General features: G+C 42.8%; 1 protein-coding gene across 2 annotated transcripts; it reads right to left on the minus strand.

The window, feature by feature from the left end:
- On the minus strand, positions 1–14,727 carry KCNV2 (potassium voltage-gated channel modifier subfamily V member 2). 2 transcript variants are annotated; one of them, XM_048291385.1, is made up of 2 exons: positions 9,626–14,727; positions 1–6,410 (listed from the first exon to the last, which is right to left on the minus strand). In XM_048291385.1, exons 1-2 carry the CDS (start codon positions 10,799–10,801, stop codon positions 6,132–6,134), a joined length of 1,455 nt encoding a protein of 484 aa, XP_048147342.1. In that variant the 5' UTR covers positions 10,802–14,727; the 3' UTR covers positions 1–6,131. The 2 variants fall into 2 exon arrangements, with proteins under 2 accessions (XP_048147342.1, XP_048147339.1); XM_048291382.1 differs by having other exon boundaries at positions 9,383–14,726.
- Between the last annotated feature and the right edge of the window lie 1,893 nt (positions 14,728–16,620).

The following is a 16,620-nucleotide window of genomic DNA, read 5'->3' on the forward strand; positions in this document are numbered from 1 at the left end:
GAAAACCAAACCAGGGGTTGTAATTTTAATGATAGACTAAATTATAGGTATTTCTGAGAAAATATTTTTTGCGGAAAAGAGTAATAAGATAATATGAGAGTTGGTTCAGTATGTTGCAGTTGATAAAATTTCTGCTCCCAAGCTGTGGGGAGATGAAGAACATCAGCTGCCACAACACTTGCTATGAAGTCATCTTCACAGTGTGGTGATAGCACAGTTTTCAAGGCAGTTGTTCTTATGGTTGAAAGGCTCTCAGAGGCTGTTTTACAAACTGATGCCACCCATTTTTCTATGTAGGCATTTTCAATTTTTATGGGTTTTTTCCTCTGTTTATCTGAACAGGAAAAAATATTTAGGGCCTCTTCCTAATTCCGTATCTTTTGATAGTGGACAGTGAAAAAAATAGGCAGTACCAATTAAAGACGTTTGAGATATGTCTGAATGATTTCTCTTCAAAAGAATTAAAAATGGTTGAACTTGTATATTATTGTAAATACTCCACCCTCGGTGACAAAACTTCAGGCTTTTGGTAGACTACCTGAGGAGGATGCAGCACAGCTGGCTAACATGGCTGGTAGCAGGCACCAGATATTGTTAAGGAAAAGGGGAATCTGGCAGCCTGTAACCTCTGAGTGGCAGCAGTGAACAATGTTCCATGCCAGGAGCTGTTCTTCCCACGGGGGGACCCACCCAGCTACTTTGCCCTGCTCTAAAGGGGCTCCTCATCACAGCGGAAGGTGCTGTCACAACCTGCCTGTGACTTCCTAAATTTTCCTGAACTTCTGGAATGTACTGGTTTTGGGGTTTTTTGCTTGTTTGTTGTGTTGTCCACTGTGGTGTGTTGCCATCGTTTCCCCATCTCCCCCCCCGCCCCTGTCAGAATTGATGGCCTGAAGAACAGTTATTAAGTGGTGGCAAAAAGCTGGCTTTAAAGAATGGTGCTTGCTTATCTGCTTTCTAATGATGGCAAATTATTTTGCTTACAAATCGAGCAAATCCACTTCAGGAGTTTGAATGACAGTACAGAAAATAGAGTAGAACTAGACTCTGACAAGTTTTATTTAAAAACCTTGATAATGTCTATCTCAGGACTTACTTGTAGATAGCTTTAATTTTTCTCAGCATATTTCCATTAAAATACCTAAGTACATAAAAAACATCTACCTCTGACCTTTCCCTATTTTAGTCCTAGATAAAGGGCTGGATTACAGTCAAAAGGCATGTAATTTTTATACTACCAAATAAAGAAGTCAATAAAAGTTTTGTAATAGTAGATAAGCATATTTTTGCATGACATAAAACCGGAATGGTCTAAACAGTTGAAGCTATTTTTTAAGCAAGGTGACAATTTTTATTTCTTAGTCTTACTGATAGTAATTATGTTTCATCAAAAACCTTTAATATTCCTAGCTGATATTTAAAAAATTTCACTTACTTTACTTAAAATATTTAAAGACTGAATATTGCTATTTGCCTTAGAAACCTGGGAATAGTACCAGATGCCTATTAATCGGTGGTGTACTGTAGCTACCCCTTCAAGTGCTATCTTTCTGAATGAGAAAAGCAAACAGCTCCCGAACTGCGCTGAGAAAGTGATGTTCTTCTAAAACAGGATTTGTGCAGGAGCATATTCTAACTGGAGTTCTTTCCACTCTCTCATGTAGGGACAGACTCTACATTTCTACTACCCCCCCCATATTTTTTAAAATTTTTTCTCTTCCCCTTTCTTTCTTCTTTTATTTTTTTCCTTTTTCCTTTTCTTTTCTTTTCTTTTTCATCCGCCTTTCCCCCCCATAATTCCCAGTCCTAAATTAAGTAGAAGAAACAATGCTTCGTTCTCCTAAAATGAAGCCATCCAGATAAACTGGCTGTTTCTTAGTCTTACAGCGAGAGCATGTTTGCTAAGTCTGTAGTGAAACATAATGATAGAATACATTTTCCTTCTCCCTCTGGGTCTCATTAATATCTGCAATTAGTTAAAATAGAAGACTTTACCATGGCCATATTTAGAGAGATTTCTTATTTCTCAGTGGTTTGAGATTCCTCCATCCTGTTTCCCCAAAACCTTAGTTATGCCGAATTAGCATCTCATAAAAGAAGACTGTCTACTTTAATAGTGTTGCCCATCTTTGTTGTGTTTAAGCATGTTTTCCCTTGATGTGTTATTTCAAAACCTTTTGATTGCCAAAGCCCTATGGAATTCAAGTAACCAAGACAATCACGACTCTCCTCAATTGTTCTTGGATGTCATCATGTCTACCACTTGCCTGTTTCCTTTGACTAATTTAGGGACAGTGATGCCACTGAAAGTCTTCATGGATGTTGCACAATAAATTAACAGAGTCCTCTGCGGGGAACATTGTGTCAACCACAAAGAAAAGGCAAAAATGCTTCATGCTCTTTCAGAACCAGCTGATACAGGTTTGCACAGCCTTCGGCAGGTTCTCAAAAGTCTGTTCTGTGGGAATATGAACTTGTCCCTTCCTCTGAGCTGGCTGGAGGTCCACTTTGAGTGGTAGGAGCAGGAGAGACTTTGTGGGAGGACCTTGCTTGTTCCCATCTACACGGAGTGTAGAAAGTGCTGGCACTGACAGAGCCTTGAGCAATCCAGGCACTGTCTGGCTCCTATAATGGTACTTCAAATTTAGGCATAATCCTTCCTATTGAAATGCACAGACTTATGCTTGTCACCCCTAAAATAAGAATAGTTAAGCCAAAGGCAGAAAGCTACATAAAATAATCCAGAGAAGAAAATTACAAACCTTTGGGAAAAAAACCTTACCAAGTACTATCTTCTAATTTTCTGGAGTGTGCTTTACTCCACTAAGCACCCATTCACTTCCCCAATGCAGCAGGGCAGGGCTGACAGGTATTGCAAAACAAAACCCAGCAACTTTGTGTAGTCTGATACTTAGGGTCTCACTGCCAGAGGTGTGTCCTCTGGACTGCATACTTCTACCATGTACCTTGTGCCAGCTCTAGTGGTAGTCAGAGCTCTCAGCACCGAGCTTGGTCATGAGTCAAGTGAGAATCTCTTCCCACTCCTGCGAAGAGTCACATCTGTGTGCTGAGTAAGTGCACAGAGTAGTCAAGACGGTACCAAAGCCGTCTGTGAGATGGTAGGGCTGGATGAAGGGTGAGGGGGCAAAGTGCATTGAGAAAAAAGAGAGTTGAGCAGTTGCTAGGTAAACTGAGCTGCCCAAAGTGTGATGGCCTTGGTGCTCAGTGCACCCAAATGGGATCTGGTGGTACCGGTCACAAAGCCTTGTGCTTCTGAAGGGACAGAAATCATTCTCCTCTGTGTCTGGCAGTATTTTGGCCCATAGCCATTAGCCTGTAGGGTACTCTAAGTAAGAGTTTTACCTTCATGTGGCTGTAGTGTGTGGAGACTCTGGATTCCTTCCAAACTAAAGCCATCAACTAAAGATTGCTTGGGCCAGAGGAGACTGAGTGTTTAGGAAGTGTTTGGACTTTGCTGCTTGGTCAGGATACTTCCATAGCTCTTTTTTGAAGCAAGGCCTGTGACACACTCCTTTCCACCCAGCTAAGTGCTGGAAATACTGAGCTATATGGTCTTTCTTTTACTGTCACCTTGTGGGCCGTTATTTACCTGGTGCAAAGTGGAACATATTCAACTAGAGGGGTGCAGGAGACCCTCTCCATTTGAACAGTTAGAGCAATACTGTGGGATTTGTGCATTGAAATCTTGCTGAACAGATAAAGCATTTGCCAAGGACATTCAATTCTGACTCCTGATTAAGATACAAGACTCCTTTTTTGTCTGCTCATTTTTGGTGTGGAAAACCTATTTCGTTGCATGCCTTCAAAAATACCTGCTTGAATAGGTCCTGCAGGTGAGGCAAGTGGGTGGAAAACAAAACTAGTGATCTTTGTCAGGTCTGAGGCTGTGACAAAGTCCAGTCTCAGCAGAGTTAGTGCTCAGGCTCTGGATTTCTGTAGGTGGCAGGAAGCTGCTGAGCCTGCCATGCAAGGCTGAGCATCTGCGTCCCATCTGCATGGTCATGCAAGTATGAATTCCTTCAGCAAAGAAATTGATTTACAGTGTCCCCTTTTTTTGAAAATCCAGTAATCAGATTTTAAATGCTTTTAATGGCTCTAACTCAATTTGCATGTTGAAAATAAAGCATAGTTGTGTTTTTGCATGCTTGTACTTGTCACCTCACTGAACTGCAGTAAGAGGTTTCCTGTGGTTCCTGGAAGCTTCTTGTCCTGTTGTTGCTGTGCAGAAGTGCTATGCAAATTCCCTAGAGCCAAAGCAAAGCAGCTATTCTTCTCAGTGAGTGCCAGGATTGTGCCTGCTGCATTGTGTGCAGTCCAGAACAGCAAACATCTATCACACTGAACTCCCAGGGCTCAGCTGTGCCTTAAAGACATGGTTTAGCTTTTAACAGAGTTGATCAGCACACAGTGTTCTGACTGTCATTCCTAAAGAACAAAATGACAGATGGGCTTATGATACGTTTGTCTGGAGGTAGAGAATGAGAAGAGCAAGTTGGTTACTAATTACCTTCCCACCACTGAAAGGAGAAACGTCCTTGTGCTTGACACAATTCGCATGGAAGTGTCAAAATTAATGAACTTTTTCACCCTCAGCTGTCCCAGAGTGAGCTTCACACCATTGTGTCCCATGTGGCCCTGAGATTAGAATGCAGCCATTTGCATTCATCAGAGCAGCACAGACACAGCGTGAGAGTTCAAGAGTTTTCAAATGCATCTCTGTCATCAGGATGCTTTGCAACAGGAGTGCTGCTGAGTAACAGCCATGGGTCGTGTCAGTGCATTGTTACCATTGATCCTTTTCATTAGACTTATTTTCTTTAAGATCTTTGCATCTGATTATCAAAAAAATAATTTTTCTTTCAGATCTGTTATTCTGATTACTGTTTCTGAATTGGTATGACTGCTCTTATGTAAAAAGAATATTCCTGATAGTCTCTGAAGTAATACATAAAACTGCAATTCCATTAAATTTTTGTTAGTTTTATTTGTTATTTAAGTTTTGGGGTGAATTTAGACACATGAGAAATCCCATCCAGCTGTGCAAGAAGACACAGTAATCTCAGGACATAAAGTACTCCTGGGGGTGAGCTAAGTGTCAGGATTGTGTCCCTAATGGCTGTATGTACCAGACAAATTATCTTGATTTTAAATTATATTTAAAATTGGTTACAGTTAAGTGCTGATAAGATCCTTTGTATGAACAGTCTTTATGAGTTACTACCCATTACATATTTCCTTTGATTATTTTTTAAATACTGCCTTAATACTTATGTCCTATGACAGGTCTATTATTCTAACAATTCAATCAGTAGATATATTAAATATTGCAAAATGAATTATCACTTAATCCTATACCTAAAAATGATTTGGTTTGGAAATTTTTTCAAAATTGATCAATGAGATTTATCAACTCAGACTCCAGAATTCTTCACTAGTTCTTGTCATACTGAAAGATGATTATTGAGATGGGGTGGGGGGAAATGCTAAAAGCAGTGCAATGCTTGACTAGGCATGAAAATAGGAATCATTTGCAGGGCTGCATTTGAAAAATAAAATTGAAACAATGAAGCATAGCTATCTGGCAATGGAAACAGAGTCTGACATCTTAAGGAGTCTAGCTGCTGCTAATGTTTAGATAAGTACCCTAGGCCATTTTCCTCTATTGGAAAGCTGATGCAAAACCAATTTAAGTGATGCAGTCAGTGTATTGGGTATTCTGTTTGTTTAATTTTTGAGACTGCCTTAACAGCAGTAAGGTGGCTGACCCTTAATGACAGCAACTTGTTTTCCCTTTGTACAATTATCGTAGGTCTTTATTGGCAATCTAATCAGTAGCAAGGGGTTAGATCTTTGCCTGGGACTAATTCAGAGTGTTTAATCTGAAGGAGGTAATTTCAGAGAGTGCTGAAAGTGCTGCTCACAGTCTTCAGAGTTAAAAAAATCTGTTGTTGTAATCTGAGCCTTTTTAGTTTTGAAAACACCCCCCTTTAAAACAGATTTCAACATCTACTTTTTGTTACTTTTGGCCTTTTTTGTTTATCTTTTGGCTGATCTGTTTTTCTTCTTTCTCCTCCAACTTCTTGGTTGCCTCCCAATAGCCAAATCGCAAACTATTGTTGCTGTGACAAAGGGTGGGATGCACCCTCACCACAGCACTCATATATTTTCCTTATGGCTCTCCTTGTGAAGTCGACCTTCCCTCTTTCTTTCTTGAGAGCTGTGTACTCGTATGCCTTCAGCTTGCTGTAATAGTCTGAGAATTTATTGTAGAGGATGGAGATGGGCATGCCATTCAGGATTATTCCAAAAGCAATGCAGAGGAAAGCAAACAGGCGACCAAGGTGAGTTTCTGGACACATATCTCCATATCCCACTGTAGAGATGCTGACCTACAGGCAAACCAACATTAAACCTCATTAGCTGAGAAGAAATACACAGACAGATATGCTCACTGATCAGGGACAATGTTAAAGTTAGCTCTTTTGTACTTTGCATTGTAAATCTGAAATACTCTGTGCTGCTTTTTTCTTTTTCTTTTTTTTGGTGTACCATCTATCTCATGCAAAACATCCCTAATTAAAAAAAAAAAATTAAATCTCTCTCACGAAGTAAAGAAAGACAATGGTTTGACACTATTCAGGAAGATTTTTAGATTTTTGCCCTGCAGAGGAAATTCCCAGACAATTTCCACACCAGCCTGTCCAGAAGGTGGGTTTGCTTGGCTGTAGGGAGAGGAGACATCTGGCTCACTGACCATGCAAATCCACTGATAGCTGCAACCCTGCTCCCTCATCGTGTCACTTGGAACAGATGTCCTGTTTCTAAATCCAGTGTGTTGATAAAACCCTGTATTTGGGCCTCGTTCTGTGGGTTGTATTTTGAGTCTTACCTTTGTTTGTCATATATATTTTAGGATGGTGTTTAGTATATTTGTTTTATATGAATCACCATCTCATTGTATACATGGCTTCACATTTTTCTTCTCAGCCAATATAATTTTCTCTTTCTAGCCTACAGATACCTGAGGGAACTATGTTACGGATCCAGTGCTACACCAAGTACTGAAATATCTTCTTTGTAAAATTCAGATCAAAATTAATGGATGTTTGATTATGGAGCTGCTACATATGAAGGGTGTACTCCCAAATAGTCAACATAAGATAACTCCTAATTTATATAGTTCCACTGCACACATCTTGATATTTTATAATTTTTGCACTTAGTAAATATAACTTACTTTTCTCTGGCAGGTAGAACTTGCAGGTTTCTGTCACCTATCACTTTCTAGTCTGTGCAAGGGATCTTTTTCAGCCAGTGGATTTTATTTAGATTTTTTCACAGTGTCTCAACACACTCTGTGTATCTGTTAACAGTAACCTAAAACTCTGACAGAAATAAGCCACAGACAGTAGGACTTTCACCGTAATGCCCTTGTGGCTTTAACACTGAAATAAGTCTTCAGAAATCACTGTGTACAATTTGCTATCCTCTAACATGCTAAATGGAATGATATTTCAAATGAAGAAAGCATTAGGGTACATGAGAGAACACTGGGTGAGCACATTTTTAGGATGCACTTGGTGCTTCCTGTGGAATAAAAAGGATTAGTGATTTGGTTTAATGGAAATTAAGTCACTGGATTTGAATGATAATACAGGATAAATATCTCCAAAAATAAATACTGAGATGAAGGCAAGATGTTTATCTCCACCAGCCAGGACAAAAATGTTATTCTGTGATAATGTACTGTACCACTGGCATAGTCTTATACATTGCCTGTAACAGTTTAGGAGGGATACTTCTCCTGCATATGTGAGATGGTGAATGCTGTTGGATTTTTATAAAATTTGAATGATCTAGATATTTTAATTTACAGTCTTAAAGAACTAAAAGGCTTTAAAAAGTATTTTGTGCTTTGGAATTGCAATGTGAGTGATACAGCTCCTTCAAATGTCTTTGAAGACATTTGCTCAGCTAAATAGGCCTTTTTCCCCTAGTCATATAACTTTCTTAGGAATATCTAAATGATTATGGTGTCACCAGTTTGCAAAAATGAGCCCTAAAGATTTGGCATATAACCTGCATGCTCAGAAAACAAAATATTTTAGCAATGTATGAATCACCAATGTTTTCATAGGCTGCCTATATCACTACAAGATGATTGTGAAGGTCACATTAAAGGACCCTTTCCTTTTTTCACTGATTTTTCCATCCTTCCATGGCCCAGCTTAAAGGATTTTCAGCACAGTTACATAAATGCATGTGCACATATAAATGTATGTATTTATGCTTGTCTGTAAGGTTTTTTTTCTGCCATGTGCTGCAAATGTGTGGTAAACCACCACACTTCATTGGCCATGGCTGAACCAGAGGTGCAGACCATGGGCTCTGGGGTGGCTGGCCAGGAGAAGTGACCTTGGATGGGTTGAGATTACTGTCTGGTGGGCCCCATATGCAGCTCTGTGCATCCAGTGTCTGTGCTGATCAACCAACATGAGATGTTCTAACTCATATTCAGTCTATTTGCATGGACTTTTTTCTCCAGGGAAGTGACTGGGATAGAGCCAGACCCATAGCCAGGCCCAGGGGTCAGAAGTGCTCCTGGGGCCCTCCATAATAATGGTCTGTGGAGGCCAGCATCAGCTGTTGCAAAACAAAGTGTGTGTGACAATAGCCTAGGACATGCCTTAGGGTTATAGACAGCCAAGATATGGGTCCTCAGCATGTACAATGTCTAGCTACATCTAGGATGTTATAAATACACACATCTTCTGCAGCACAACAGAACACAATCTCTTGTGTAAAACAGTTGTTGGTCCTAATGGATTTTTAACAGCCAGAGTTCTGGGACGGCTTTCACTCTTAAAGTTTAAGTGATCTGACTATAATTAATAAACTCTGTCTTACGATCTTGCAGTTGTATGATAGGTCACAGAAGATCTACAAATAGAATAAGAATGAAAACCCTGTGTCCATCTGTAACTAGATATCCTAATGCATGCATTTTTTCCCGCTATTGTTTTGGCAACACTGACAATGGCATTAAATGGGGAAATGCTTTTCTTTCCTGTCTCTTCGCCCACTTCTTCTTTAAAAGTGAAAATACTTTCTGCATTTGGAGATATGGGAATTTCAACACTGTCTGCCTGATTAAGCCTTGATTTAAGCTTACAGAGAGGTGAATGAGTGCGTGTATGGGGGTGTGTGTGTGAGCTTATGTCCTGTAAGCTCGGAATTCAGACCAGATGTTCACTGATCTGAGCCTGCTGTTTTCAAGATTGTCAGCAACTCCAGCAAGGAAGGGGAGGGGAAGGAAGGGAGGGTCTCTGGCTACCCAGCAAGGTAAGATGTGTTTACTTACAGCAGCCCACCACCAAGCATGAGGAATGCTGGTGAAGTTGGTACTGGACACATCGTGCTCCACTGTGTAGACCATGGCAGAGAAGGCAAAGATGCCCATAGCAATGAAGAGCAAAAGGCAGCCCACCTGCTGGTAGCACTGGCGCAAGGTAAAGCCAAAGGCACGCAGCCCTGTGGAGTGGCGGGCCAGCTTGAGGATGCGGAAGATGCGCATGAGGCGCATGATGCGAAGCACTTGTCCTACCTTGCTCACCCGTCCCACCTTCTCGATATCGTGCTCGTGTTGGGAGCCCCGGCCCCGGGGCTGGTCATCATCAGTAAAGCATTCAAGCAGCAGCTGCAGATAGAGGGGCAGGATGGCAATGAGGTCTACTGCGTTGAGGGCACTCGTGGCAAAACGGCGCAGATCTGGAGTAGAGACCAAGCGCAGCAGGTACTCCAGAGTGAAGAATGCAATGCACAAGGTCTCAACATGCTCCAAGACAGGCCGACTATCCCCACTCTTCCAGTCTACCTGCTGCATCTCCTCTACTGTGTTGAGTGCCAGGGCCACCACGGAGATGAGCACAAAGAAGCTGGAGGCCACGGCCATCACTTTGGCAGTGACAGAGGAGAAGGGCTTCTCCATGAGGTTCCAGAGGCGCCAGCGCTGAGGGCCGTAGTAGTGCATGTGGTGGAAGAGATGCTCATTCTCCTCAGCCTCTGCCTGGGAGCGCAGCTCCCGCTGGACCTTCAGCTGCTCACTCAGCTCGTCCCGGCGCTCCTCAAAGCAAATGCGGCAGCAGCGGGGTGTGTATTTGAGACGCACGCCCCAGTAGCTCAGCTCCTCCAGGAAGCTACGGGGGCACAGCTCGTCCCGCACCCGTAGCACCCCCGAGGCATAGAAATTGTACACCAACTGGAAGACAGCTGGGTCCCGGTCAAAGAAATACTCATCGACCTGGGCAGTGTAGTCATCGCACAGGCCCAGCTGGCAACGACGGTCGGTGGAGGTAGCCAGGCGGCCCAGGCGAGTCTTGGGATAGATGGCCACTGCCTGGTAAGTGAGGCGGTAACTTTGGCCACCAACGTTGATATTCAGCATGGATGGAGCAGATGCCGTGGCTGGGGCTCTAGAGGAAAGAGCAGGGGAACAAGGAATAAATGATGAGGCCTTGCTTTCTCCCTTAAATGCATCTTCATGTGGCCATTTTCCTTGTTCTTTCTCTTCATCTTCCTCATCTTCATCATCCACATAATAGTTGTAATGCCCCTCAGGTCCAAGTTGCAGTAGGGGCTGGGCGCTCAAGGGAGTGGTGGCAGAGGAACCACTCCGGTTGTCTACATGAATGACTTCCTTAGGGAGGATGTTTGGTGCTTCCATCTCTCTGCCTTTATGTTTTAGGAAAGGAAACTCTTGCTGCCTGTTAAACTGCAACATAGTATTATTCCTTGCTCTTCTCCCCTCTGCATTCACCCGATCAAACAGTTAATACCAGTCCTTTTCAACACTGCAAAAGCTGACAACCTGGTTTTCTTCTCTCTTTATCTCAGTAATATCATGCACAGCAGTGGTTCTGCATATTTCTCCCTGCCAGCTACCACTCCAGTTGTTGTGAAAGCTCTGTGTGGGATATAGACACATGAAGACTGCTGTTGACCGTTTTAATCTTGCTGACAGCAAAGATCTGAGTGCTTAGAGGAAGGGATTTAGGGGCTATTATCCTGTTCAAACCTCGTTTCCCTTAGGCTGTGACGTGAATGATTATGGATCCATAAATCTATGAAAAATCAGTAGGGGGGAAAAATTCCTGAAGTTTTATTGCTAATAAAATGCACACATTTTCCTATTTCAAGTACATATGGATTAAAAATAATCTCAAATAAAAATGTATGAGGAGTGCAGAGAGAGAGAACATTACAGATTTCTTTCATCCTCATGAGCATAGCATGGCTTGGTTTTCTTTAATGAAAATAATGAATAATAGATATGCAGATAAAGGGTAGGAACTCACTGGAATAGCTATTAAAATGTTTTCAAAAGATGAGCAAATGGAAGTAATTTCATTTTATTCAGAGTTAGAATACCTCCATTTGGTTAAGAGCTGAGGGAATGTTGCGGTCTGTGCCTGAAGCTTTGGATGTGCTCTGGGAGTGCAGGTCTGATGCTCTGCTGGGCTCAGTAGGAGTGAAGGGCAGAGGTGTGAAGGGGTTTCCAGCTTTAAACTCTTCATGAGCTACTGAGAAACAGCATAAAGCCACTCTTGTTTCTCTCACAGATCATGTTAGAGTAGTATAACGCTGCAGTGGGTAACTAGCAGGACAGGAGAGATGCTTTCCCTGTGTTTGAATGAATCTTCAGCTCTGGTTGGGCTGGCACCAGCAACTCCTGTAACAACAAGCATCCCAAAAACAGGTTTCTTCCCCTTGTCACTGGGAGCACTTCAGCTAAGCTGGAGGTCCTGTAAAGCAGGGGATACACACAACAAAATATTGGTTCCTTGTGCATGCTCTTAGCATCTGACTTAAAACTTCTAAGCAGCAGCTCATTATCCCACCTGTATCCAGGCTGGTGCAGGAAGGGACAAGGCGCTGGAAAACTACTAGCTTTGGCAACACCCTCGCTGGTCTGGAAGGCCTCCCATTTGCAATCCTGTAGCCTGCTTTCCATTTGCAGCTCTCTACCCTTTCATGTAAGCTGCTGGGACAGTGTATCCCAGAGCTCCTGCAGCAGCGTTTTCACTTTGTTGTCCTCAAACTCCTGTTCTTCTGCACTGCTCTCATGTTCTTGCACCTGCAGAGTCCAATACTGTCATTTCGGTAGTGTCCCATGTGAAGCAATTGCTGTTGCTATGAGAATGTCTCCTTCTTCTTTCCTGTTCCTCTACCTCCAGCTGTAGTTTTTTGTATTTATATTGACTAGTTCTTGGAAGATGCCACAGCTGAGCATTTTGCAATACTTTTGCTCTCAGGCTTTATTCTTGTGAGTGGATCACACCAAACTGTTCAAGGTTTCTTTGAGTCACACTGTTTAAGGCCTGAATTATTTGTAATTCATATTTAACTCTGCTTGAAAGCAAATTTGTCTCCACTGCCTGTTCTCTTTCTTGATGCAAAAGAGACAAGGTCCCTATTAATAGGGTGTGTCAGTACCTCTTTGGAGATATCAACCTGCTTTTCAGTTTGCTTTGAGCATTAAACCATACCATGGTGAGTCCTTTGTATAGCAACCTTAATGCAAATTCATGTCCAGTTTCAAGGCTCTTTCTCCTAAGCAAACTAATTCAGACATAAGAAAAAGGGTAGTTTGCAATGCCATCATTTTAGTACCAAAAATTCTTGAATATTTCTTAATCAAGATCCAGGGTAGACTATAACCATATTCCTCATGCCAGCCTTTGCTGTTGCATTTAATTTTGCTTTTTGTCAGGCTCCCTGGTCTCATTTCTGAGAAGTATCCAGTAAGGCTTATTGCCCACTATTCGAGATAATTTCTTACACCATACTGCAGTAGCAGGAGCTTCTGCAGGGTGAATTTCATGACTGTCAGGCACCAGCTCCTCATGCACATGGACTCAGATCTTGGACATCATTACTAAGCAAAGCAAGGAAGATCACTGGCTTCTGTCTGCTCAGACTAATCTCTTTGACCTAAATATTCATGGGAACAGAGCTCTGGGACACCTGCTGCACTCTGCTCATACTTGTCTCTAACTGACAAAATAGCTAAAATAAAATTGCTTCATGTATGTTCTTTATTTTGGGGTGGGAGTTGGTTCTGACCTGCTAGATCCTCAGTCTAGATAAATAAGAAAATGAAGTGACCAGAAAGGACCCACTTTTTTTCCTTATCTATCTTATTCACTGTGCTGCTTTTCTTCATAAATGTCATTAGTAAGAATTGCACAACATCTCATATATGGGCTGCTTAGAGAGCTAGTTACTAAAGTCTCTTGGGAATGGTTTTTTTTTTTTGCAGTTATTTGAGTCCAGATATGCTTGTCCCTTTTCAAGAGCTGTCTTTTAAGAGTGCAGGAGCAGCCAAACACAAAGTGTTGAAATCCAAGTCAATGGGGCAGAAGGTCGGCTTGGTTGAGCAGTGAACTTAGATGGAGAAGGAAAGTGTATGTACACTGGAAGCAAGGTGACATGGGAGGATGACAGAGATGCTGCTCATCTCTGTGGAGAGAAAATTTGTGTGACCAAAACTCAGATAGAATTCAAGCTGTCCGGGATAAGCTGTGAAGGAAAGCAAGAAGAGCTTTTTTGGGTTTTATATATTAATTGCAAAAAAAGGATCAGAGATAACATCGGTCCATTGCTTGATGAGGTTCAAATAGGACTGCAGACACAGCAGAGAATGATGCCACCTTCACCTCTGTCTTCAACATCAATGGTGGGCTGGGATCCTTGGATCCCAGTGCTGGAAGACTGTCACTTGGGGAATGATAGATTCCCAGGCAATCCTGAAATTGTTTGAGTCTTGCTGTTTCAGTTGGGTGCACACAGGTGTATGGGGCCAGATAGGATTCTTTCCATGAAAGAACTGGCTGATGTACTTGGCAGGTCCTCTCTCCATTATATTTCATTTGTCTTGTGAGTCTGGAGATGTCCTAGTCAACTGGAACCTGGCAAAATTTGTCCAAATTTTCAAGAAAGATAAGAAGAAAACTCTGGAAATTGTAGGCCTGTCATTTTTATTGCAGCACCTGGTAAATTTATAGAGGAGGTTTTTCTGGGAGTTACTGAAAAACATTTAAGAGACAATGCAGTCATTGGTCACCAGGGGTTCAAAAGGGAAAAGTCCCATTTGACCAATTTAATTTTCTTTTATCTTCAAGCAAACCATCTAGGTGACCAAGAGTAGATGTGGATTGTTTTTTATTTCAGCAGGGCTTTTGGTACTGTCTGCCACAGTACCCTGCTGGATAAACTGCCTGGCACACATCTAGTTGAGTCCATAATACATTGTGTGAGCAACTGGCCAATGAGTCGGGCTCAAAGGGTTTTGGTAAATGGTGTTATATCAGGCTGGTATCCAGGGACCAGAGGTTCCCCAGGGCTCCATTTTAGGGCCAGTGCTCTATAATGTTTTTATAAATGATCTGGATGCAGGGATTAAATGCACATGAAGTGTGGTAATGATACTACACTAGGAAAAGTTGTGGACTCCCTTGAGGGTAGAGAGGCCCTGTAGAGAAATGTGACTAGATTAGAGATTGGGCAACTACCAACCACTAGAAATTAAACAAATTCAGTTGCAGGATTCTCCACCTGGGATGGGGGGATCCTGGAGGTACATGCAGACTGGAGGACAGCAGGCTTGGGGGAAGAGATCTGGGGGTTTGGGTTGGTGGCAAGCTGAACATGAGTCAGCAGTGCCCTGGCAGCCAGGAGGGCCAACCCTGTCCCTGGGGGGCATCAGGCACAGCATCGCCAGCCAGGCAAGGGAGGGGATTGTCCCGCTCTGCTCTGCTCTGGGCCTGCCTCACCTCCAGTGCTGGGGCAGCTTTGGGTGCCACAGGATAAGGACATGAACTGTTAGAGTGTCCAGAGGAGGGTGAACAAGATGGTGAAAATCCTCAATAGCAAGACTGAGGCCACTTGGTCTCCTCAGCTTGGGGAAGAGAAGGCTGAGGTGACCTCAGGGCAACCTACAGCTTCCTCAAGGTGGGCAGTGAAGTGAGAGGTGCTGATCTCCTCTCTCTGGTGGCCAGTGATAGGACATGGGGAAATGGAATAAAGCTGCATCAGGGAAAGTTCAGACTGGACTGGACAACAGGAAAAGGTTCTTCATGGAGATAGTGGTCAGTGATTGAATCATGCTCCCCAGGGAAGAGGTCACAGCATCAAGACTGCCAGAATTCAAGGACTGTCTGGACAACATTCTTAGTCATATGGTTCAGTTTCAGGTAGTCCTGTGAGGAGCAGGGATTTGGACTTAGTGATTCTCACGAATCCCTTCCAACTTGAGATATTGTATGATTCTAGGATTCTACAGATAGAAGAAGAAATGTGAAAACTTAGCAGTCAGTAACATTGGAGAATGCTGTCCAATCAACCAGACAATGCTCTGGGTACCAGCTTCCTGAGAACAGGATTTTCACAAGAGAAAACAATAATTAAAATGGAAGACAGTCACGAGCAGATGAGTCTTTGTAAGCCTTCATTTCTAGGAGTGCTGACTTTTCCAGGATAGGGGACTGCATAGTTGTAATGCTCTTTCACTGAGCAAATCAGCTTCAAAATTGAGCATATGTGCTTTGTCTTGGTTTAAAGATAAGACAGTTTTAAAATTAAAATTACTTTAAAGAATTTATATGATCCTGTAGGGCCTCAGTGGATTAGTTCCTACCTCATAAGGAACATTTCATAGATTAGTAGTTTTTTAAGGTCAGGAAAGGCCTGTAAGATCATTTTTTCTGACTTACTTGAACAATAGCCTCAGAACTTCACTCAGTAATTTTGCCCTTCTGCATGTTTCAAAGGGTCCAGCCAGGCTCTTTCCTTAACATCCAGTGACTTCTGAAGCTAAGTTAATGTCTTGGTTTTGAAAGACAGGTGTCTGCTAAGGAAGGCAGAAGCCTCCCTTGAAGTGGCAGATGGCTTCACAAACCCCTGGGCAGCCGATCCCGGTGTCCGGCCAGACCCTCAGGAACAGCAGACTGGAACGGCAGGCTGGAGCAGCAGGCTGGAGCAGCAGGCTGAACAAAATCCCGGAGGACAGATGAGATGAATCCAAACAGGGAACCCCCCGGAGGTCGGGCAGGCAGGGTGGGCACAGCCACAACGCAGCGAAGGCTGGAAGCAGCGGCGGGGCAGGGCGGCCACAGCCCGGCCTCCAGCGGGGCAGGGAAGGCGGGCCATGGATCCTGGGATCTTTCTCCGCAGAAAGAAAAACGGCCGAAAAGCACCAGCAGCTTCTCTCTCCAAACGCCGAGAGAGAACTGACCGCACACCCAGGTGAAACAAAGGAGTAGCCAGGGCCACCCCACCCGCAGTGGGTAGCTCTTTGTTTTCTTAAGTATCCAATGATCAGCGATTTGTTCCCTTAGCAACATGTATAGGGGAGGAAAAATTCCTTTAACAGAAAAAAACTAGGACTAAACTAAAACCCCAACAGTTGACCATGTGGAAAATACTGCTAATGGTGATTATTAAAAATGTAATAATTAATTATGTCCTGTTTATCATTTTAGAGCACTCAAGAAACATAATAGGGCTGAAAGTAGACAGACTGATTGCAGCGTCTGCTAAAAC

This window comes from Corvus hawaiiensis, chromosome Z (assembly GCF_020740725.1).
Source record: "Corvus hawaiiensis isolate bCorHaw1 chromosome Z, bCorHaw1.pri.cur, whole genome shotgun sequence".
NCBI lineage: Eukaryota > Metazoa > Chordata > Aves > Passeriformes > Corvidae > Corvus > Corvus hawaiiensis.